The sequence below is a fragment of the Dipodomys merriami genome, unplaced genomic scaffold (genome assembly GCF_024711535.1).
Source record: "Dipodomys merriami isolate MVZ:Mamm:240054 unplaced genomic scaffold, mDipMer1.0.p SCAF_6, whole genome shotgun sequence".
Classification (NCBI taxonomy): Eukaryota; Metazoa; Chordata; class Mammalia; order Rodentia; family Heteromyidae; genus Dipodomys; species Dipodomys merriami.
The window spans coordinates 62065909-62089765 of record NW_027206179.1 but is presented as its reverse complement, the minus strand read 5'-3'; the positions used below and the strand labels follow the sequence as shown (position 1 = coordinate 62089765).

At 39.9% G+C, this 23857-nt stretch overlaps 1 protein-coding gene across 10 annotated transcripts in view; it reads left to right on the top strand.

Annotated features, from left to right (window-relative positions):
- Positions 1–23857, top strand: part of Fry (FRY microtubule binding protein) — a 493758-nt gene that overhangs the window by 298171 nt on the left and 171730 nt on the right. For all 10 annotated transcript variants that reach the window (XM_070003013.1, XM_070003006.1, XM_070003005.1 and 7 more), the window contains 5 exons: positions 6674–6813; positions 13395–13485; positions 13702–13781; positions 13904–13984; positions 22688–22856. In XM_070003013.1, the coding sequence (XP_069859114.1) occupies positions 6674–6813; positions 13395–13485; positions 13702–13781; positions 13904–13984; positions 22688–22856 (561 nt within the window). The remainder of the gene's footprint in view (positions 1–6673; positions 6814–13394; positions 13486–13701; positions 13782–13903; positions 13985–22687; positions 22857–23857) is intronic.

Genomic DNA, 23857 nt, shown 5'->3' with positions numbered 1-23857 from the left:
AAGAAAGAAAAATCTAATAATGAAGAACTTTCCCTAATTTTCGAGAGAAATACATTTGGTATAAATAGATTATTTTATATTTTCAAAATTTTGTACTAGATCATTTAATCTTTAGTGCCTCTGTTATCACTCACAAATATCTAACAATAATGTAATATGTAATTGAATAAGAGTAAAATACATTTGCAAGTGCTCTATTGTGAAAATACTGTACAGAGGGGTTACAGTTATGTGAGTAAGGTAATGAGTACATTTCTTATCAAGCATTGTTGCCTCCTCCTTTGTTTTTCCCCTACCATCCCTTCCCTCCCACCTCCTCAGCTACACCCTGCAAGTGCCCTAATATATCAAGCATTTTCTGGTATTACACTATCAGTAGCCTGGCCACAAGGTTTCTTGGCCACCTGAACTTGAGAAATTATCACTAGAGTTTCTTTAAAATTATTTATACAATGCATCAATTCTGGCAAGCCTGCCCAACTGCTATAAACTATGAAATGACTCAACTAATTCTTCAAACATTTATCTGTGGAGTTTCTGTGTTTGCAGTTAGTGAGTAGATTAAAATGCTTATGAAAAAAAAAACCCAACCTATTCACTACAGCCTAACAGAATGGGAGTATCTCTTATAGCCTATTTCTACAGAAAAAAAAAAAAAAGTCAACATGAGATTTACAAAGTTTGTTTAGGAGGCCCCTCTAACCATCCCCCCCCCAAAAAAAACCCGCTAGGATGAAATATTTGAATGATCAGTGTGTGTACTCTGTGTCCTCCTGTGCCCAACGCCTACCTAGTACCTCCATGGAGAAAGAATGTGATCATTTAAATGCACAAGTACATCTTTGTCAAGGGCCTGCCCTCTCTCTGGCTCAGCACAGAGCTCAAATTCATCTGGTCATTGGCTCTGCTTCCCGTAAGTGAGGAGTTGAGTGAGCACCAAGCCAGCTAGACCTTCCTCCCTTCCTGAGCTTTGAGGGCCAGGTCTGTGCCTGCGGATTCCACCCTTCCTTCCTGAAAGGCAGCCTCCCCTGGGCAGTGCTGGAGATGGAAAACACATCCCCCACAACCCACCTCCCACCCCTTCTGGGATAACCCAACCCCTCCCCCCCCCCATGTTTGCTGGGGTAGGATACAGGGGAGATCTGCACAAATAGGGACTTCCAGGTGACTCTTGAATGCATAAAAAAAATATCTTTTTAATTTTTTTTTCTTGGTGCAGTTTTAAGAGCACTATGGATATTCTCTCTGGAGAATATAGGTGACACCTAAGTGAACTAGCTGCAGAGTATAGAAGCAGACAGAAATTTCTATCTTCTTCATGGGCCTAGAAAGGGGGGGGGGGGAAATGAGGCTTATTAATGTGCATTCAGGTGTGTTTAATGAGCTTTGTTTTAGCATAGTTTAGAAAATACAGACAATTACAAGTATATTAGTGTCTGATGTTACCATAATATATGTCACAAATAGTACAAGCCCTTAAAAGCTAAGCCCTATACTCTATATTTGGTTAGTTTTTCTGTACTATTTTATTTTTCTATTAAACGCTACTATCTAGATTAAATACCATGTTATATTTAGTCTTCCTGTCTCCTTACACCATCCAGATTTATCAAAGTATTTAAAACAATACTCAAATATAAGCTGGGAACTGGTGGCTCATGCCCATAATCCTATCTACTTAAGAGATTAAAAGCTGAGGACTGATGATTGGAATCCAGCTCAAAAAGAAAAATTCTTGAGAATCTTATCCCCAATTAACCAGTAGAAAGCCGGAAGTGGAAATGTGGCTCAAGTGGTAGAGCACCAGCCTTAAGCAGAAAAGCTAAAGGACAGTACCCAAGTCCTGAGTTTAAGCCCTAGTACTGGCGCTAGAAACACACACACACACACACACACACACACACACACACACACACACACACACACACACACACACACACACACACACACACACACACACACACACACACACACACACACACACACACACACACAATTGAAATCTAATTGTCATTTGGAAATTTTGTTATACATGTCACAATTAAGACCACAAACATAGAGTTAGAGGACTCTAAATTCTGAGTCCTTTTTTCTTCTGGAAACAAATCATGTCCCAATTCAAAACACTCATTTTTTTAATTTGCTTATTTATTTTTGTAGTTTTAGGGGTTGAACACAGGACCTTACAACTATATTCCCAACCCCAATTCAAAAACATTTTAGATGATGGTAACTTGGGGAAATATTCTTTCTTGTGCTAGAATATCTTTAGAAAGAATTAACTCCAGCATGGCTCAAATTGACCCCAGCTACATCAGTGAGCACAGCAGGAGAATAGAGTATGGCTGTGGATGTAAGCAGAGCAAGGGAGGAGGGTGATGTTAAGCAATTGTATTGTTTTTAATTTCTAAGAAAAAGCTAATAGTGACTGTGTTCACAGGGTATCCTGGATGCAATGGATTATTAATTTTTAACCTCCACTGTTAACCTATGGCTAAAGATAATCTACAGTCTTGCCAATATAGATATGATCGTTTTATATGTATACACACATATGTGTATACAGGACAAAGAGGCTAAAATAGGATATCAAGCAATAGAACTTAGCCAGATGCTAGTGGCTTATGACTATAATCCTAGCTACTCAGAAGGCTGAGACCTGGAGGATCACACTTGGAGGCCAGCTCAAGCAGAATAGTTTGCTGGATTCTATCTTCAAAATTAACCAGGGTTAGGGGATATAAAAGTGATAGAGTACCAGCCTAGCAAACATTTGTCCCTGAGTTCGAATCCCAGTACGAAAGAAGAGAGAGAGAGAGAGAGAGAGAGAGAGAGAGAGAGAGAGAGAGAGAGAGAGAGAGAGAGAGAGAGAGAGAGAAGGGAGGGAGGGAGGGAGGGAGGGAGGAAAGGAGGGAGGGAGGGAGGGAGGGAGGGAGGGAAAACCTGAGGAAGAAAGCCTTGATTGTATTGCTCAAATTGTTCAGTGTTAAGAGCATCTTTTCAAGGTAGCAGTGGAAAAAAAGAGCCCGTTGACAAGAAACCCTTCTGCTCTACAAACTCTCGTTTCCTCTTAGGAGGAAATGAAGCCCAGACTGCTTAACTGAGCATGTAGGAGGTCTGCAAGTTTCTGTTTCTCCTACTGCTTTCTCCACCTGGCAGACATTTTCACATGCCTGGAACCTCACAGTACCTCCTGCAGATCCACCCCATCCCTGCTAGTTCAACCCTCCCAAATTCCTATCTTTATGAGCTGAGTTCCTGGTTCAAAAGTCTGTAGAGGCTTCCCAGTTGTAGAGAAAATACTTTCAGTATTACCACCCTCCCTTCTGGCATACCAAACACCAAGTAATTCTTTTATGCCTTCATTACTATAAGCTTTTCTGTTCTGCATACTTGTCTCTTAAAAAAAAATAACAAAAAGTTTTGGTGCTGGTATGGGCCTTCAGGACCTGGGCACTGTCCTGCCCCTGAGTTTTTTTTTTTTGCTCAGGGCTAGCATTCTACCACTTGAACCATAACTCTACTTCTGGCTTTTTGGTGATTAATTGAAGGTAAGAGTCTCATGAACTTTCCAGCTTGGGCTGGCTTCAAACCCTAGTCCTCAGATTTCAGTCTTCTGAGTAGCTAGCTAGAATTATAGGTGTGAACTACCAGCACTCAGTTTGTATGTATTCTTTCCTCCTTTACTCTCAAATCTCTACTGTCTATTTTAAATCTCAGATAAAATTCCTACCTCCCCATATTCTCTAGTGTGCCCTCTCTCTCTCTCTCTCTCTCTCTCTCTCTCTCTCTCTCTCTCTCTCTCTCTCTCTCTCTCTCTCTCTCTCTTTCTCTCTCTCTTCTCTCTCTCTCTCTCTCTCGGAAACCCTGGTTTCAATGTGCTCTATATGTTGGTAAATTTGCATATTTACCAGACTGATTAAATGATTTTCCATTCTTTTCTTTTCTCACCTAACAAAAAAAGGTGTTTATCTCATGAACCGTTTGGTGTCATAAATGGGTTTTTTTATTTGTTTGTTTGAGCTGATCCTGAGGCTTGAACTCAGGACCTGAGTTCTGTTCCTTAGCATTTTTACTCAAGGCTAGCAATCTACCACTTGAACTGCACCACCACTTCCAGGATTTTTTTGGTAGTTGATTAGAAATAAGAGTCTCATGGGCTGGTATTCAAATGATAATCCTCAGATCTCAGCCTCCTGCATAGCTAGGATTATAGGTGTGAGCTAATGTTGCCTGGCTTTGGACCATAATATTTCTGAAATGTAATTTTTAATGATTTTGTAGATAGTCTTGTGTGCCAAATTCCACATTGTATTAGAGCATTTGTCTATACTTTTAGGTTGTTTCTGGGGATTTTAGTGTTGTTGTTTTTTGGTAGTGGAACTTGAACTCAAGGTCTTGTGCTTGCGTAGGCTTACTTGCTCAGGTGGGACTTTACCACTTGAGACATGCCTCTAGCCCTGCTTTATTTTGTGCTAGTCCTGGGGTTTGGACTCAGGGCCTGAGCACCGTCCCTGAGCTTTTGTGTTCCAGGTTAGTAGTCTACTACTTGAACTACCACTCATCTTCTGGATTTTTGGCCATTAATTGGAGATAAGAGTCTCTTGGAGTTGTCTACCTGACCTGTCTTTAAAGTAGGATTCTCAGATCTTAGCCTCCTGAATAGCTAGGACTCCAGACGTGAACCACTTGTGCCCAGCTTAGTCCTGCTTTTTGATAGTTCATTGAAGCTAAGAGTCGTATGGGAATTTTCTGCCCAGGTTGGCTTTGACAGATCTGAGACTCTTGAGTAGCTAGGATTACAGGCATGAGCCACCAGCACCAAGCTAAAAGTAATCTTGAGAATGCTTTTTCTTGGGTTATTAATATGTATTTCTACATTAATCCCCAAACATGAAATGCCAGTTTTTCTCTGTTGGCAGTATATGAACCCATTATTATTGCTTACCAGTACAGGTTATTGCCATTTACTTATACTCTTTGTTAATTAAGTATTTAAAACATATTGTGGTTGTACATGTAATGGACACAAGACCTTTCTCAGACAGCTGTTCTGTCTTTCCAGGGTTGGAGGTGTGGCTGAGCAGTATCACATCAGCCTAGCCCGTAAGAGGCTCTCAGTTCAAAGCTCAGTAATATAAAAAAAAAAAATCCTCCAAGTCCCTAACATGCTTTATAACTTTCTTGACAGTATATTCTACAGTTAAAAGGTTTTTGTTGTAATGATTTCAATGAACTAAATTTTTTATGACACTTTCCTTTTTGGAGTGGGCAGAAGAGTCCTGCCTGTAACCCAGACTCACAAAGAGTTGGGCTTCACTGACTCAACTTCAAGCCTGTAATCCTAGTAATTCAAGAAACTGAGAGTGGAGGATCTAGGTTTGAAGTCAGCAAGGTCAGGCACGTCCATGAAACTTTTTTTTCCTATTTCCAGTTAACCAGCAAAAAGCCTGAAGTGGAACTGTGTCTCAAATGGTAGAGCACCTGCCTTGAGGGAATAAGCTAAGGGGCAGTGTACAAACCCTGAGTTCAAGCCACAATGCTGGCATAAAAACAAATTAACAACAACAACAACCCCCCAAACTCACAGATTTTCTCTTCTGTTTTCTTCTGAAGTTTTATTATTTTTGGCTCTCTGCTTGGCTTTATGACTCATTTTGAATTAATTTTGCAGACAACATGAGATCTAGATAGAGGTTCATTTTTTTGTGCATGGTAATTAGTAAATGATCAAGAATCTTTCCAGATAAAAAGATTAGAATTAAAAGTCTATCAAAGGAAAGGATCTATAATGGGACCTACTCATTTCAGTGGACTCTAATTGCATCATACCCCAACTAAATGTTTACCAACAAAAAACAATAATTATTATCATCACATAGATTGTTTGGAGGATATCCATTGTTTATTTCACCTAAGTGATATGAGATAATTGCATTAGTAGATTTTTTAATACAATAAGCATTTTTAAAAATCTAACAACTACAAGGTACTTCTTATTCAAGGTACAAGTTAGATGCCTTGGGAAAATAATTTTTTGCGGGTTCCCTAATAACTTGATTGCAATTAACATCTGATTTCTAGAATGAAAGGGAGTCAAAGTAATTAACTTTCTTGAACCACAAAGTTATTACTATATGAAGAATGTCTGTCAGCACTTAAGAGACTTGGACTCCTGGGAGTGTACTAATTAAGATTATGAAAGAGCTGTCATAAATGAGAAAGTTTTGTAGTGAATGTTGCTTGGGGTAATTTGTGACATAGAAAGTTTCTCAGAGCCGGGAGCCTATGGCTCATGCCTATAATCTTAGCTGCTCATGAGGCTGAGATCTAAGGATCAAGATTTGAAGCCAGTTCAGGCAAGAAAATTCATAAGATTCTTCTTTAATTAACTACCAAAGTGGAACTGGGACTCAACTGGTAGAATGTCAGCCTTGAGCAAAAAAGCTAAGGAAGAGCAAAAAAGGCTAAGGAAGAGCATCCAGACCCTGACCTCCAGCCTCCATGAGCGCACACACACACACACACACACACACACACACACACCACACACACACCACACACACACACACACCACACACACACACACACACACACACACACACACACACACACACACATCAGTTTCTTAGTAATTAACAAGCCTGTTAATGGCCCACATCTTTCCCTGTAGGTCATCAGCTCCATGAGTTCCCTGTCTGAGTACTGCCTGCCTTCCATCCTGCGAACATTATTTGACTGGTATAAAAGGCAGAACGGCATTGAGGATGAATCACACGAATACAGACCAAGAACCAGCAATAAATCAAAAAGGTACATTTCTTTCATAGAAGATTCTGATTTTGTCATTGTTGTTGTTATTGTTAAGAAATACAAATACCAGGCACTGATGACTCACTCCTATACTCCTAGATATTCAGGAAGCTGAGATCTGAAAATCCTGGTTTAAAATCCTGGTGGACAGATCCAAGAGACCCTTATCTCCAATTACCAGCAAAAAGCAGGAGTAGAGGTGTGGCTCAGTTGGCAAAGCACCAGACTTTAGCAAGTAAATTAAGCAAGAGCACTAGGCCCTGAGTTTAAGCCCTAGTGGAAGGAAGGAAGAAAGGAAGGAAGGAAGGAAGGAAGGAAGGAAGGAAGGAAGGAAGGAAGGAAGGAAGGAAGGAAGGAAGGAAGGAAAAGAAAAAAGAAGGAAAGGAAGAGAAAGAAAGAAAGAAAGAAAGAAAGAAAGAAAGAAAGAAAGAAAGAAAGAAAGAAAGAAAGAAAGAAAGGAAGGAAGGAAGGAAGGAAGGAAGGAAGGAAGGAAAGAAAATGAATCCAGGTGCCAGTGGCTCATGCCTGTAATCCTAGCTACTAAGGAGGCTGAGATCTGAGGGTCATGGTTCAAAGCCAGCCTGGGCAGGAAAGTCCATGAGACTCTTATCTCCAATTACCCCCACATACCCTCCCACTCCCCTCACCCCCGACCCCCACCCAGAAAGCTGGAAGTGGCACTGCACTGTGGCTCAAGTGGTATAGCATTCACCTTGAGCTGAAGAGCTGAGGGACAGTTCCCAGGCCCAGAGTTCAAGCCCCACAACCAAGAAAGAAAGGAAGAAGGGAAGGAGAGAGAGAGGGAAGGAAGGAAGGAAGGCAGGAAGGAAGGAAGGAAGGAAGGAAGGAAGGAAGGAAGGAAGGAAGGAAGGAGGGAAGAAGGAAGGAGAGAGAGAAAGGGAAGAGAAGGAAGAAAGCGAGAGAGGGAGGGAAAGAGAAAGAGAAAAGAAAAGAATCATAAATCAACCTGAGAGTTATATCTTATCTATGGTGTCCAGATTTTCCATAAGAATGCCTAGGGCCATCTGGTCTGGAGCTGATAACACCTTGGAGACCCAGGCTGAAATGACACCCAGCCTTAGTTTCACATTGGTGGGTCTGTAGAATCACCATCTTTCCCTCTTCTTTCCTCTGCTGTCCATCTCCCTTGTGGTCTATTCCAAAAGCAGAAGGCTGTCACAGGCCCCAGATGACAAGCTGAGATAGTTTAGTCCTGGTGCAAATAACCTTGAGAGCTCAGTGTAGCGCAGCGGGCAGGTGCTGGGTTTCAGGCTGGCAGGAATCCTGGGTTCAAGGGCAGTTCCCACCTCTTTGTTCCTTAGTCTGCTAGTGAGCAAAACAGAAGTTAGAGTCACGCCTCTGATTTCTCCAGCCAGATGAGAATTGTGTGCTTGCTCTGTGGTTCCCCCTTCCCTTGGTGGGTGTCTCAAAGGTGGAATTTCCAGCTCCACAAGTAGCCATGGAACTTGAGATTCTAAAATGGTCAAATTAATGTCTGCTCCCTCCAACACACACACACACACACACACACACACACACACACTCACACACACACACTCAGAGCCCACATTTTAGGTAAATACATTTAATTGCATATGTATGTAATCAACTCACTATAGCATGTCATTAGATAGAAGAACGTTTAATGCACTTATTTTTTTTTAAGAACCGAGAGGTTATTTTTAAAGCATATTTTTTTCCTGCAGGAATTGATTATGCATTTTTAAATGCTTGTAAAACCAGAAAACAAATTAAATACTCAAGAGCAGACATTAACTATTTCTTCTGAGTAGTTTAATCCCTTTCATTTTTCTTACCAGTTCTCATCTTTTTTTAAAAAATATAGAACAATTATAATGATATAGATATATAGAAAATACAGAAACATAATTATAGAAAATATGGAAGAAGAATGTTGAATAATCAATCACAAGTAATCACACATGTAATCATGGCTACTTGGAAGCGTGAGATTATGAAGTTCATGGTTCGAAGGCAGCACCACCAGGAAAGTTCACAAGACCCTTCTTGCCCCTGCTCAGCCTATAACTGGGTTCAGTGGTGTGTCTCTCTTGTCCCAGCTGTTATGGGAAACCTAAAATAGGTGGATCTCAGTCAAGCTGTATACCTAGGCAGAATGCAGATCCCATAAATGTATGTATCACAAATATATAAGTGAAGAATTTCCTTGAAATTGGAGTTCCATACTTTTATTGCATCTTTCATCCACATTGGCAGTATAAACTTACATCCTGCTGGAGTTTATCCAAGTTTCAATATTTATCATTTTGAAGAGATTGATAATGGTTTTTTCATACTGAGTAAAATTTTTAGTTGAAGAGGGAAAGTTTTTAACAAGATGTAATTTTTTTTTAATTGGTTGTGAGGCTTGAACTCTGGGCCTGGGTGGTGTCCCTCAGCTCTTCAGCTCAAGGCTAACACTCTACCACTTCAGCCACAGCGCCACTTCCACAAGATGTTATTTGTATAGTAAAATAGTTCACTCTTTTAACAAGTTTACATTCATGCCGAGTGTCAGGTAGTTCGCCCTTGTAATCAATCCCCAGCTACTCAGGAGGCTGGATCTGAAGATCAAGGTTCAAAGGCAGCCTGGGCAGGAAAGTTTGTGACAGAAAAAGCCAGAAGTGATGCTGTGGCTCAAGTGGTAGAGGGCTAGCCTTGAGCAAAAGGAACACCCAGGCCCAGAGTTCATGGCAAAAAAAAAAATCAAACAAAAAACAAAAGTTACATCATATTTTCAGAACTGTACAACCATCATACCACCTAACTCCAGAACTTTTTATCACTCTCCAAAGAAACCCTATGCCCACATTAGCAGTCTCTCATCCATGACACATTTTGAAATTTATAAAAATTTGAAGGTAAAATGTCCTTCTGTGTGTGAAAATGATCCATACTGTGGAATCAGTAAACGATGGCAGTCTTACATCTTAAGGTGTTTGGCAATCCTTCCCACATTACATGCTGGCTTGTGACAAGCCAGGCGCTGGTGGCTCACGCCTGTAATCCTAGCTACTCAGGAGGCTGAGATCTGAGGATTGCAGTTCAAAGCCAGCCCAGGAAGGAAAGCCTGTGAGACTCTTATCGCCAATAAAGCACTCAGAAAACTCAAAGCTAGTGTTCTGCCACTTGAACCACAACTCCTTTTCCAGCTTTTTGGTAGTTCATTGTATATAAGAGTCATACAATCTGTTGGCTTTGAACTACAATCCTCAGACATCAGCCTCCTGTGTAGCTATGATTACAGGCTTGAGCCATTTTTTTGATGGATTGAAAGTAGGCTTTTTAATAATGCTACTAATTTGTGTGTGTGAGAGAGAGAGACAGAGACAGAGACAGAGAGAGATATCAGAGCAACTACTGAAGTCACATGCCTATAGAATCAGGACACTAAAGTTCAACCCAGTAACACTTTAGTTACATTTGAATATTTAAAATGAGAAAATGGCCATGCCCCAGTGGGTCACACTAGTAATCCAACTCAGGAGGTTGAGATCTGAGGATCATGATTGGAAGCCAGCTCAGGCAGAGAAGTCCATAAGTCTTATTTCCAATAAACCTCCAAAATAAAGACTGGAAATGGAGCTGCGGCTCAGGTGGTAGAGCATTAGCCTTGAACAGAAAAGCACTGAGCCCCAGAGTCCAAGCCCCAGGACCCCAGAACTGGCACAAAGTAAAATAAAATAAGAAAATTTATGCCTGAGAAGCTGTGCATGGTGGTATATGCCTGTAGTTACAGCATTTGGGAGGCTACCAACAAAGAATTTCAAGTTGAAAGCCAGTCTGAATTGTGCCACCAAATGCAAGTCTAGCCTCAATTACATAGTAAAATCCTGTCCAAAGGGGGGGGGGGGAGAAGAGAAAAGAAGAAGGGAGGGAGGGAGGGAGGGAGGGAGGAAGGAAGGAAAGAATGAAGGAAGGAAGGAAGGAAGGAAGGAAGGAAGGAAGGAAGGAAGGAAGGAAGGAAGGGAGGGAGGGAGGGAGGGAGGGAGGGAGGGAGGGGAAGAGAGAAGAAAGAAAGAAGGAAAGGAAGAAAGGAAGGAAGGAAGGAAGGAAGGAAGGAAGGAAGGAAGGAAGGAAGGAAGGAAAAGAGGAAGAAAGAAAGAAAGTACAGCTGGGAAAAAGCCAAAAGAACAAGGGTTTCAAGAACAGAGCATGATATAGAAGAACTTTAGTTTAGGGAGGAAGCTATGCCACTGAAAATAGTTGCGGGGAAGGGATGGATACAGGGTGAGGATTTCTAAGGTTAGTATAATATCAACATTTTGGCTGCCAAATAAATTTGTCAGATGCCTCTGGCTCCTGGCAAGTGAGAACACAAACCAGCAATAAGGTTGAATTTTCTATTAGAAAAATGCATGTCTTATTTTATTTGAAAGCACAACTTGATTTGTTAAAATACATACAATTCGAAGTTTATTTATTTATTGCAAGTATTGCTCCTTGCTTCAAGGGTTCTCTGGCCACCTTTGAAGATCCCTAATGTCTTGTGACACACAAATGATGTCTTTGCAAGCTCTGTTACTCTCACTTTCAGCTTCCTGCTTCCTTCTCCCATGATGCACACACACAAGGCCTGACAAGCAAATATTCTTCTGCACAATCCATTCTGTACTGGAGTTTCTGTTTTCATGGCCAGTAGGAATATTTTCCTATTCTAATATTTGTTTTTGATGCCTGTCCTAGGACTTGAACTCCTGGCTTAAGTGCTATCTCTTAGCTTTTTAACTCAGAGTAGACACTCTACCAATTGAGCCACGGCTCCACTTCCAGCTTTTTGCTGGTTAATTAGAAAGAAGAATTTCATAAACTTTCTTGCCCAGACTGGCTCTGAACAAGGATCCTTTCATCTTTAACTCCTAAGTAGCTAGGATTATAGTGTGAGCCACTAGCACCTGCAGTACTAGGTCTTGAAGGACTTCTGAAGTGATACTAAACGAGTCATTCCTGCCTCACAAATACATTTCTACTGGGGAGCTAAAACTATAGCTTTCCTTGTCAACTCATCCCTCATTCCTCTTTCTTAATCTGGCTCATCCAAGATTACAGAGCACCTCTAATCTCCTTGATTTTTTCCGCATTCCCTCTGAAGACAAGAGTATATAAAATTCAAAATCATGTTAAATCATAAAACATCTGCTTGACAAGCTCAAGTCTTGTCATTCTTCCTTAACAAGTAAGTAGTAAGTCATTATGTGTTAAAGAAGTTATGCTAAAAACTTTGCATGCTTTATTATCTCTAAACTTGAAGTACAGGGTGAGCATCCCCAAAAATCCAACATCTGAATTTTGGGGGACATCTACACAGTGTCATAGGTAGAAAATTCCATACCTGATCACAAGAGACAAATCATAGTCAAAACCTAAGTACTCCACCAAACTAGTGGCTCACACCTGTAGTTCTAGCTATTCAAGACACTGAAATGTGAGAATCACAGTTTGAACCCAGCCTGCTCAAGGAAGTTCATGACACTCTTATCTCCAATTAAACATCAAAAAGCCAGAAGTGAGGGCTGGGAAGGTGGCTCAGTGGTAGAGGGCTTGTCTTGCATGCATGAAGCCCTGAGTTCGATTCCTCAGCACCACATAAGCAAAAAAAGCCAGAAGTGGTGCTGTGCTCAAGTGGTAGAGCCCTAGCCTTGAGCTGAAGAGCTGAGAGACAGCTCCCAGACCCAGAGTTCATGCCCACAACTGGGGGGAGAAAAAGCCAGAAGAATGGAGCTGTGGTACAGTGGTAAAGAGCTAGCCTTAAGCGAAAAAGCTAAAGTACAATGCCCAGGCTCAGAGTTCCATTCCCAATACTACCCAGATACTGTAACATCACCTTTGGGATGTGTAAAAAAAGTGTGTATGTGATACAAATGAACTTCCTGTTTAGGCTTGGGTCCCATACCCAACCTAGGTCATTATGTCTGTGCTGAGATCTGAAGAAGTCTGAAATGCAGAACAGTTCCAACTTCAAGCATTTTCAGTAAGCGGCACTCCACCTGCACTCTGCTACTCATGTTTTGCAGCTGGAGAAATGTCTGGTAGGTAGAAGAGGAGTGGTCCTAAGCCAAGGCTGATGCACACTGTGGTGGTGTCCATCTCCATCCTTTGCTCAGGGGCCTTCTTCCTTCATTGAGGTTCAAACACACTGTCAGGGCTTAGTAAGTACAAAGGGATGGTCCTTTCACAGTTCAGTTTCTGCCCCCTAACTTTTGATTGAGTGCAAATGACTTCCTTTGCCTCTTCTCTATTTTCTATCCACATCCCCCCCCCCCATTCTGGAACCTGAACTCAGGGCCTGGTACTATCCATTAGCTTTTTGCTCAAGGCTGGCTGTCTACCACTTGAGCCACAGCTTCATGTCTGGCTTTTTGTTGGTTATTTGGAGGTAAGAATCTCAGACATTTTTCTGTCCAGGTTTCAATCCACTATTCTCAGATTTTACCTTCCTGAGTAGCTAGGATCACATGGGTGAGCCACTGGTACCCAGCTAGAATCCTAGATCCTTAATGTGTTCTATCACCCTGTAAGTCTCTTCACTCCCAACTAATGTGGTATTTTAAACTTTACAGTGATGAACAACAGCGGGATTATTTAATGGAAAGACGGGACCTTGCCATTGATTTTATCTTTTCTTTAGTATTAATAGAAGTTTTGAAACAGGTGAGTAAATAATTGATTGCTACTTTTATTTAGTATTTATTCATCTAGAAACAAGCTTTGAAAGGCCATATTTATTACATTGTTTATAATTGCCAAATACTGGGTCCTATGAATTTTATTTATGGATTGTTACAGGTCATGAATAGTTAGGGCGGAACACTGTAATGATGTGTTTTCTCGTTCCCTTTTTAAAGTCAGGTTTTTTTTCTGTTTTAGATTCCACTTCATCCTGTAATAGACAGTTTAATACATGATGTTATTAACTTGGCTTTCAAGCACTTTAAATACAAGGAAGGGTAAGGTGATTTCTTTTCTTAGAGTGTTGATGAAGTTTGGTGCTTAAATTACATCCAGGCTTTGCTGCTTTTTCAGATGAACTGCGCTTGCTAACTTACTTGTCTAATTATGCCTTTCTTAGGTACCTTGGTCCTAACACTGGCAATATGCACATTGTGGCAGACCTGTATGCAGAAGTCATTGGAGTGTTGGCACAAGCTAAGTAAGTGAGCACTGGAGGGCTTGACCATGAGAACTGAGCACCTCTCACTTATGGGAGAGTGGGGTGTGTGGGCTCACAAACAAGCAGGGCTGCTTTAGGCATGAGTACCCCATCCCCCATACTAAACACTCTTCAAGACAGGTACTCAATTTCTCATTAGCATTTATTGAGATTCTATCAAGTGTATAGATTTTAAACTACTGATTCAGAGAAAGCCTTGGACTAATTTGATGTCTCTTCTTCTTACACAAATGTCCAAAGAACTTTATTCTAGGGTTTTGTTTTCTATATTCCATGAGTAAGTGGCTATAATCTATCATCTGTGAATGGGAAAATTCCATTCTAGAATGTCCTCTTTACTATAGACCTTACTTAATTCAAGTGAGCTAAAAATGTCCCAGACTCTGTCATGGAAACAAGTCAGGGGGAGAATTCTCATTGCTAAATTTAACTGGCCTCATAATGCTACTTAGCAAGCTAGAACAAACTAATGTTAGACAATTAGCAGTAATATACTTCTTCCAAAAGTGAGGTCACACCCTACTTACCCATCTTCATTTTATCCAACCCTGAGGCATATTGGGAAAGCTACTGAATGTCTACTTTAAGCCACATGACTAGAGACATATTATGAATTCAAGCCAAGCACCAACTTACAGCAACAGGGATGCGGGATCCTGTGAAATGCGGTACTCACAAAGAGATTTGTATCTTCAAGAAATGGAAATTTCCTAACTTTGTAGCATGGAAGCAAACAACTTCACACACACACACACACACACACACACACACACACACACACACACACACACACACACACACACACACACACACACACTTGTTGCAACAATGAGAAGTACAAAATGTCATGTCAAAACCAGCTTTACAATGTCGGTGTGGGGGGGGGGAGGGGGGTATGATTGGGTGGGGGGGAGGGGGGAGGCTGGGAAGGGAGGTGAAGGGTAAACAAAGGAGGAGGCTGCAATGCTTGGTAAGAAATGTATGCATTATCCTGCCCATGTAATTGTAACCCCTCTGTACAGTATGTTCTCAAATAAAATTAAATTAAATTAAATTAAAAAAAAAAAAAAAGAAATGGAAATTTCCTAACTTTGTAGCATGGAAGCAAACCACACACACACACACACACACACACACACACACACACACACACACACACACACACGTTACAGTATGTTCTTAATCAACCTTACCTAATTAACACATAGAATAGAACTCCAAAAAACTCAAAAAGGTCCCAATTACCTTTCTTATTCTAACCTATTTTCTTTGCTTGTTTTAACAACCTTTTCCCCCTCTAATAAACACATGACACTTCAGTGTTAGAAGGTGAAAAAGGAAATTCTAGAGGGCAATGCACTGATACCAGTGGAAAACATCAAGGTCAAAGCTGACAGAAACAGGGTAGAATGAATCTGGCCAAAACATAAATAAAAACTCACCAACAGAGTTATTTGGACCACTGTGCATGAGACTATATTGTACTTTTTTTAGTTTACTATGATCATTGTGGTTTATGAATCACAAAGGAAACAAGGAATAATGCATTTAGGAAAGATTTCCATTGCAATTGAGTAATAAATGTGTCGGCATTTAACTAGATAAGTTGTAATTAATTACCTGACAATTAATTTATGTGTCTACCTCAGTCTTAAAAAAATGTGAGAAAGGAGACACTATTATATGTACTTGCTTATTTGTCAAGCTGTGAAACTCTCAACCTATCCCTTTGTAATTATCCTACTGTAATTTCCTTAATGCTACCATTTGGAAGTGTAATTATGCCAAAAAAATTGTCTTTTGTGTTTTTCTTAGTTTTTATGCATTATGTAAGACAATACAAGATCCTGACAAACGATCTGCTTTAGCTACATAGATTATGAATGAACTGAGAGATAATGTTTAACAATCAAAGGTTTCAAGAATTTCCACATTAGTTTAGATTTATGATCCACTGAGCCAGTATCTTTTAAATACATTTTTATTGTAAAAATAGTGTAAGAGGGGTTATAGTTACATGTGAGCCAGTATTTTTTTTACCAATAGTATTTTATAGTTGTTTTTTTGTATGTTAATGATGTCCTGATTCTTCAGTCATTGAATTTAAGAAATGTCTCAGTTTAGACAATGTTCCAGTACTTTCAAGTCACAGATGAACTCTTCAATTCCTGTATCTAAGGGAATATTTTTTTTTTGCTGTGACATTCACATATAATACTGACTTTCAAAATACAAGTAGCTTGGCCAGTCTGTTCTTGGTGTACCCACAGATTCAAATAGCTCATGATATGTTCTCACCCTGGCAATTTAGAGTTAACCTTTATTTGACAGATGAGACAATCTTAAATTAGTGCCATACCATGGATTACCTCATTACTACTCATTTCTCATAAGCATGCCATGAATGTTAATTTAGAAAAGTACTCCCCTTCCTTTGTCAGGATGAAGAAAAAAAGAATGTATGCTTATTTGGTACAATGTGATTTTTTTTCTTTTTGCAAAATTAGAATAATATAATCATTCTAATTTTAGGTTGTATGTCTAGCTCCCAATGATAATACATATAAAATAAGTTTTACTCATTATGACTTTAATAACTGAGACATTCTGTCTTTCTCCCTCCCTTCCTCCTTCCCTTCCTTCCCTTCCTTCCTTCCTACCTTCCTTCCTTCCTTTTTCTTTTGGGTACTAGTGCTACTTGAACTGAGGACCTAGCCGCTATCTCTGAGCTCTTGTGCTTAAGGCTAGTAATATACCACTTAAGCCACACCACCACTTCTGGCTTTTTGGTGGCTAATTGGAGATTTACAAAATTCTCACAAACCTAGTCCTGCCCAGGCTAGCTTCAAACCATGATCCTCCGATTTCAGCCTCCTGAGTAGCGAAGATTATAGGCATGAGCCTCCAGTACCCAGAACATTCACGGTTTTAATCTTCCTAGTAATAATGCCTCTTACTATCTGCCATTAACCAGCAAAATTCTGGGTTGAAGTTGTGGTTCAAGTGGTAGAGTTTTAACTATGAGCAAGAAAGCCAATCAAAGGCAAGAGGCCCTGAGTTCAAGCTCCAGTGCCACCACATACACATGCATACACACACACACACACACACACACACAGAGTGAAATAAGATGAATAAATTGAATACAATGTTTAGCTTTGAAAGTGGCTTTGCATCAGCCTAGTCAGGTGTCCTCTGCAGGTGCGCTCCATAAGTACCTCAGCCACTGGAGGTCAACCCACTCACTTAGCTCTTGCATGCCTACCATGTGTCTGATCTTGTGGGGTTTACCTCTAGCCGGAGGAGTCAGACAATCCACAGTACATCAATAAATACATAAACTCTAATGCACTGGCGTTCATTCTGTTCTCAAGCTCACCTTGTGTCAGGAAGTGTTCCCATTTATGTTCTTCCATAGGATGATGGCGCTTGCAGAGAGCGCTTGTGGCTCTCTCAAGTCACCTCACTTTCAAGCTGCACACTCGCAGTTGGCTTTAGGCAGCTACTCGTATGCATTAATTTGCAAAGGATACTGTAACAATGTGACACTGGCAAACAGCATTTATTCCTTACGTACTCTGGAGACTGGAAGTGCAAGATCTGTGTATGGGCAGAAGTGGTTTCCCCCTAAGCAATCCTCCCCATAGCTCATGGGCAGCAGCTGCCTTCTCCCTCCTGTGCTCGTACATCTGTGTATGTCTGTGTTCTGAGGTTACAAGCACTTGAAGGGGCCCACTTTAAGGCCTTACTCAACTTCCAGGTCCCTCTGGCTCATACCTGTTATTCTAGCTATTCAAGATCCTGAAGTCTGAGAATTGCAGTTCAAAGCCAGCCCAGACAGGAAAATCCCTGACACTCTTATTTCCCATTAACCACCAAAAAAAGGCAGTAGTAGGGCTGTGACTGACTTAAGGGAGAGAATGTCAGCCTTGAGCAAAAAAGCTCAGAGACAACACCTAGGACCTGAGTTCAAGCCCCAGTATGTTTTTTTTGTTTTGGGGGTTTTTTTTGTATGTTTTTTATTGTAAAAATACTGTACAGAGGGGTTACAGTTACATGAGCAAGGTAATGAGTACATGTCCTATCAAGCCTTGATGCCTCCTCCTTTGTTTTTCCCCTGCCATCCCTTCCCTCCCACCTCCACAACTACACTCCCACCTACCCACCCCTCTAACCCCCTCCCCGCCAAAGTTGTAAAGTTCGTTTTCAACATAGTGTCTTGTATATCTCATTGTTACAATGAGTCAACATGTATCCCTATTTAAGCATTTGTTTTTTCCTTTCCCCTCCCCAAATTAGAGAAGTGTATATACAAGATTCAGGGCACCGACATCAAATACAGTGAAAACGGGTTATACTGTGGAGGAGGAGCATACAAAGAAACAAAAAAAAATTACATGATACATTATAAATACGTTAGAAACAATAGCAAGAAAGAAAAATATTTGTATCCTTATCTTCAGGTTCATTTCACTTAACATCATCTTATATGGTTATATGTACATAGCTTTTGACCTTTTCTATTGTCCTATACATGTACTAGTTATTGCAAATAAGGGAAACCATGGGACCTATGTTTCTTTGGGCCTGGCTTACTTCACTTAATATAATTGTTCCCAAGTCTTTCCATTTCCTAAAAAATGGGGCAATGTCATTCTTTCTGATGGAGGCATAGAATTCCATTGTATATATATACACCACATTTTCTTGATCCATTCATCTACTGAGGGGCATCTGGGTTGGTTCCATATCTTAGCTATGGTAAATAATGCTGCGATAACCATAGTTCTGCTGGTAGCTTACTGTATTGAGATAGATAGATAGATAGATAGATAGATAGATAGATAGATAGATAGATAGATAGATAGATAGATAATCATATATATATATATATAGAGAGAGAGAGAGAGAGAGAGAGAGAGAGAGAGAGAGAGAGATTTGCTAACCATAATCATTTCTTAGATCCTGTCTCCAAATATAGTTACATTGCAAGGTATTAGAAATGAAGACTTTAACATATGACTGTTTTGGGATTAGTATGGCATACTAGTAGGTCTAGTAGAACCCAGAGAATGCATTGCTATTACATTTCCAGGTGCTTTTCCTCTGGGAAGCAGGCTTTGACAATCACCAGTTATATAGAATGTACAGCATGGAAATTAAGAACAGATTCTAGAGCCAGGCATGGCCTCCTCCTCTCATCTCCACCACCTATCAGTTACACAGCTTTACTGGATTATGAAATCCCTGTTATGTGGAAGGGTGTTATAGTAGCGCTCTTCAGAGCCCTGTGATCAAGGTGTACTATGTAAGTAAACTATGCCTGGCAATGTTGGCTTGCTGCTTGCTACTGTGCTAGTCCTCATTTCCATCATCAATATTTTCTCTAAGGCAGGGGGCAAAATGGTGCCACTGGTGCTTGATATTCTACTCCAAAATATTCGAGTACACTTTTTTTGGTGAAGGTCTTGGGGCTTGAGTTCAGGACCTGGGCACTATCCATGAGCTTTTTTCCCATTGCTAGAAATCTACCAGTAAGCCACAGCCCCACTTCTAGTTTTTTGGTGGGTAATTGGAGATAAGAGTCTCACAGATGTTGCCAGGCTGGTTTCAAACCATAAGCCTCAGCTCTCAGCCTCCTAAGTAGCTAGGAATAGCTCACAATTATGAGCCATCAGCTCCCAGCTAAGAGTCCACTTTTAAATTTTCACTCAAGATGATGTTATCTGATACCAAATCAAGTTTTTGTCTTTTTTTGGGGGGGGAGGGAGGGGGTCCTGGCCTGGGTGCTGTCCCTGAGCCTCTTTGTACTCAAGCCTAGCACTCTACCACTTGAACCACAGTGCCATTTCCCATTTTTTCTGAGTAGTTTATCAAAGATAACAGTCTCTCAGACTTTTCTGCCCAGGATGGCTTTGAACCACAATCCTCAGATGTCAGCCTCCTGAGTAGCTAGGATTATGGGTGTGAGCCACTGGCACCCAGCTGAGTTTTTGTCTTTTTTAATCATATATTTTAATGCTCCTAATTTCCTCATCTGAAAAATTAATTCATAATTTTTTACTTCTCCTCCATGATGCTTTTCATTTACAAGCTCAGTACTTTGTCTTTATTTTAAAATAATATTTAAGATATGTCAGAATGGGCCAGTTCAGATTGCTATGTTGATGTTTGGTAAAAGTCTATAAAATGCTGCCACTGAATAGAAATTATTCTAAACTAATATTGAAATAATCTTAACTATATTAACAACCACTAGTAGAATACCTCATTCATAGGGGGTAACAATGTTCAACAAGAAATGTACTCAATACCTTACTTATGTAACTGTAACCTTTCTGACATCACCCTTACAATACAATAAAATTGAATTCATAAAGTGTTTCTCAAACTTCCTTTAAGCTATTCATTTTCTGCTCCATTCCTTTCTTGTAAGATTTTTAAAAAATTATTATTTTGTTGTTACTATAAAGGTGATATGTAGAGGGATTACAATTACATGAGTCAGGTAATGAGTACATTTCCTTTTGTACAGTGTCTTCTCTTCCCTCAGTCTTTCCCAGTCCCTCCCTTCCATCTCCATAAAATCTTTTTAAAATACATGTAACAAAAATATACAGAAAATGTGTAAAGCATAAAGGTTAACAAGTTGTTATAAAATGGGAAGTAGAAATGTGGCTCAAGTGGTAAAGAGCCAGCTTCAAGTAGAAAAGCTAAGGATGCCAGGCATTGGTGGCCTATGCCTATAATCCTAGTTACTAAGGAAGCTAAGATAAGAGGATCACAGTTCAAAGCCAACCTGGACAAGAAAGTCTGTGAGTCTCATCTCCAGTTAACTACCAAAAAGTTGTGAATGGAGCTATATATAGTTCAAGTGGTAGAGTGCTAGCCTTGAGCAGAAAAGCTTAGGAACAGTGACGAAGCCACGAGTTCAAAGCCCAGGATTGGCGCGCGCGCGCACACACACACACACACACACACACACGTACACAAGCTAAAGGAGACTATGAGGCACACACACACACACACACACACACACACACATGTACACAAGCTAAAGGAGACTATGAGGCCCTGAGTTCAAGTTTTAGCACTGGCATGCTCTCCCACACAGTGTTATAAATGAACAATGAGCATCATGTTAAAAGTGCCCTTGATGCTTTCTTTTATGAAACACGTTTGCTGCCTTCATTGTAGACCCTACAGTCTCTATTTTGAGGCATGTATATGTTTACCTTTAACTTTTTGTTATCACAGATTTCTAAATTAGGGTCACTACTTCCTTTCAGTTATGTGGAAACCTCCAAGTAACAGACTCAAGAAGCAATGCAGAAGTTTTACATTTTCTTTACCTAATGGTCAAACCAACCCTATCTCAGAAGCGATTTGGAGAATTTTTATGTGTGCATTCCTTTACTTTTAGGCACTTTCTGTCCTTCAGATCTATGTTTTTTAAAAAAAAACTGCCTGTCATTATAGTTATAATAAGTATGCTTTTGCTTCCTTTCTTTTTAAAACTTAAACTTTATGGTAAAGGTGATGTACAGAGGGGTTGCAGTTACATAAGTCAGGTAATGAGTACATTGCTTTTTTGAACAGTGTCACCTCCTCCTCATTTTCTCCCACTTTTTTCCCCTCCCAACCCCCCTCTCTGCCAAGTTGTAAAGTTCACTTCCAACCTGTGTCTAGTGAGTATCACTGCTGAATTGGTTCACCCTTTGTCCTACCATTTCTGTGATTCCTCTCCCCTTCTTTTTTTTTCTCCCTTTGGTGTATTCCCTTTTGTCACTGCTTTTGATTTCTGTACCCTTTGTCTTGTATATGTTTATTCTTTTGCTTTCAAACAACACAAATACTTGAAGTTCTTTGAGAACAGGGATTCTGTTGTCTGTTTTTCATTCATCATATCAAATGTTAAAAATTCCTTACATGTAGCATACACCTACTCATCTTTAGATTGTGTGTATGTGTGTTACTGTCTTATACGTGCTAAGCAAGCATGCTACCTACCCCCTGGCTTTTGAGACAGGGCTTTTGTTATGTAGCTCAGTCTACCCTTGAATTCAGCATTCCCCTGCCTCCTGAGTCCTGGGCTTGTAGGCACACAACATTATGCCCAGCTTTATTTTTATCTGTTACCTATTTGAATTTTTCCATTACTAGATTTTTTTCCTTCCACTTAAAAATAAATTTTTCCATCATATTATCCTAAAATTATAAAAAGAACCACAATAAAAAACTCTGGACTTATTTGGAGTGTGAATCTAAAAATCATTTGCTGTGGCCATGAAATAGCTGAGTCTCTTATGCTAGTGCTCAGATACTCACAATTGAATAGTTCTGGATTGCAGAGTCTACAGGTGTTTTGAAAATAGCTGAAGGTGAGGACATGAAGTTTTTTTTCTGCTCAGTTTAAGAGCTAAACTGAGTGGATCTAAGTAGCACTGTAACTACTCTCTAGTGTAAGGGAGATGTAAATCCGGTAACAGGACAGAGAGGATTGAATTCTGCCAAACCCCAAACATCACCTCTTCAGGAAATGATGATCATTATACTTCACCTGAATTTGAGGGGCCCTCCCCCACCTTGTCATCAAGCTCAGTTACTCCTAGATGCTAAAGGCCGCCATCACATTGACTCCTTTGCCTGCCACTGGATAATTCACTTACGTTCTCTTCTTAGGTTCCCTGCTGTCAAGAAGAAGTTTATGGCAGAGCTGAAAGAATTACGACACAAAGAGCAGAACCCATATGTGGTGCAAAGTATTATCAGCTTGATAATGGGAATGAAATTCTTTCGAATTAAGATGTATCCAGTGGAGGACTTTGAGGCTTCTCTTCAGTTTATGCAGGTAACACACTGGACAGGAGAGCTAAGGGGTGATGACTTGGTAAGGATAATTCCTTTACCAACATGGCATACCTGGAATGTAATCTCTTTACTTCTATTTAGTACCCAACACAGGAAAGTTTGACTTAAAGTATATTGACCTTAAAGTTGTTTGAAAGCAATACATAATTAGTAAAAGCCATATTTTAAATTTTCCATTAGTGTCTTTCCCTGGGCTTCATGTTATTTGCGGTCCAATTCTGTCACCAGTCTGGGCAATACCAGTGATCATAACAACCAATCAGTTTCCTAATCACAGAAGGAAACCACTGACGTCACCTTGCAATGTTCCTCTAAGCTGCATCAGTGGTAGAGAGAGATATTAGGTGCAATTTCCTCTTATGGTATTTCTAACTTGAGACTTATCAAGACTTAACAACATTGTAAACCAAGGAGCATTTAATACTTGACAGTGTAGAAAAGCATCTTCTCCTCAACGATTCATGAATTGACTTATAACCAAATAAGAAAGTTACGGTTAATTTTCATGGTTACATTTTATACCATCTTTGAAGTAGGGCATACAATAAAATTTCTTATTTGTTGGCTTGCTTTTCTCTCTTTTATCTATTGGTACCTATGTTAAATAAAAGAAAGCTGTGGGGGACATTAAAAGGGAAAGGGTAGATGAATGAAGAGAGGAAGGAAGAGAATACATTCATAATATTCAATGTATAGTCAATGAAACTAGAATTGAGGGGAGAGGTTGTGTGGGGAGAGATGGAGGAGAATAATGAAAGGGTGACATCAGTTAGGATGCATTGTTCTTATAAACTGATTTGCTAAGTGGTAACACTTTCAAATAAAATATAATTTAAAATCTATATAACTTTAAAATATATAGGATATATTTTTTAATCATTAGAATCTTTTACTTTTCAGAATCAATAGCATTGGGTTGGCTATATTAAAATTCACTGGCATGAGAACTTACTTCAATTAAGAAGTTGGCTTTATTTTTAC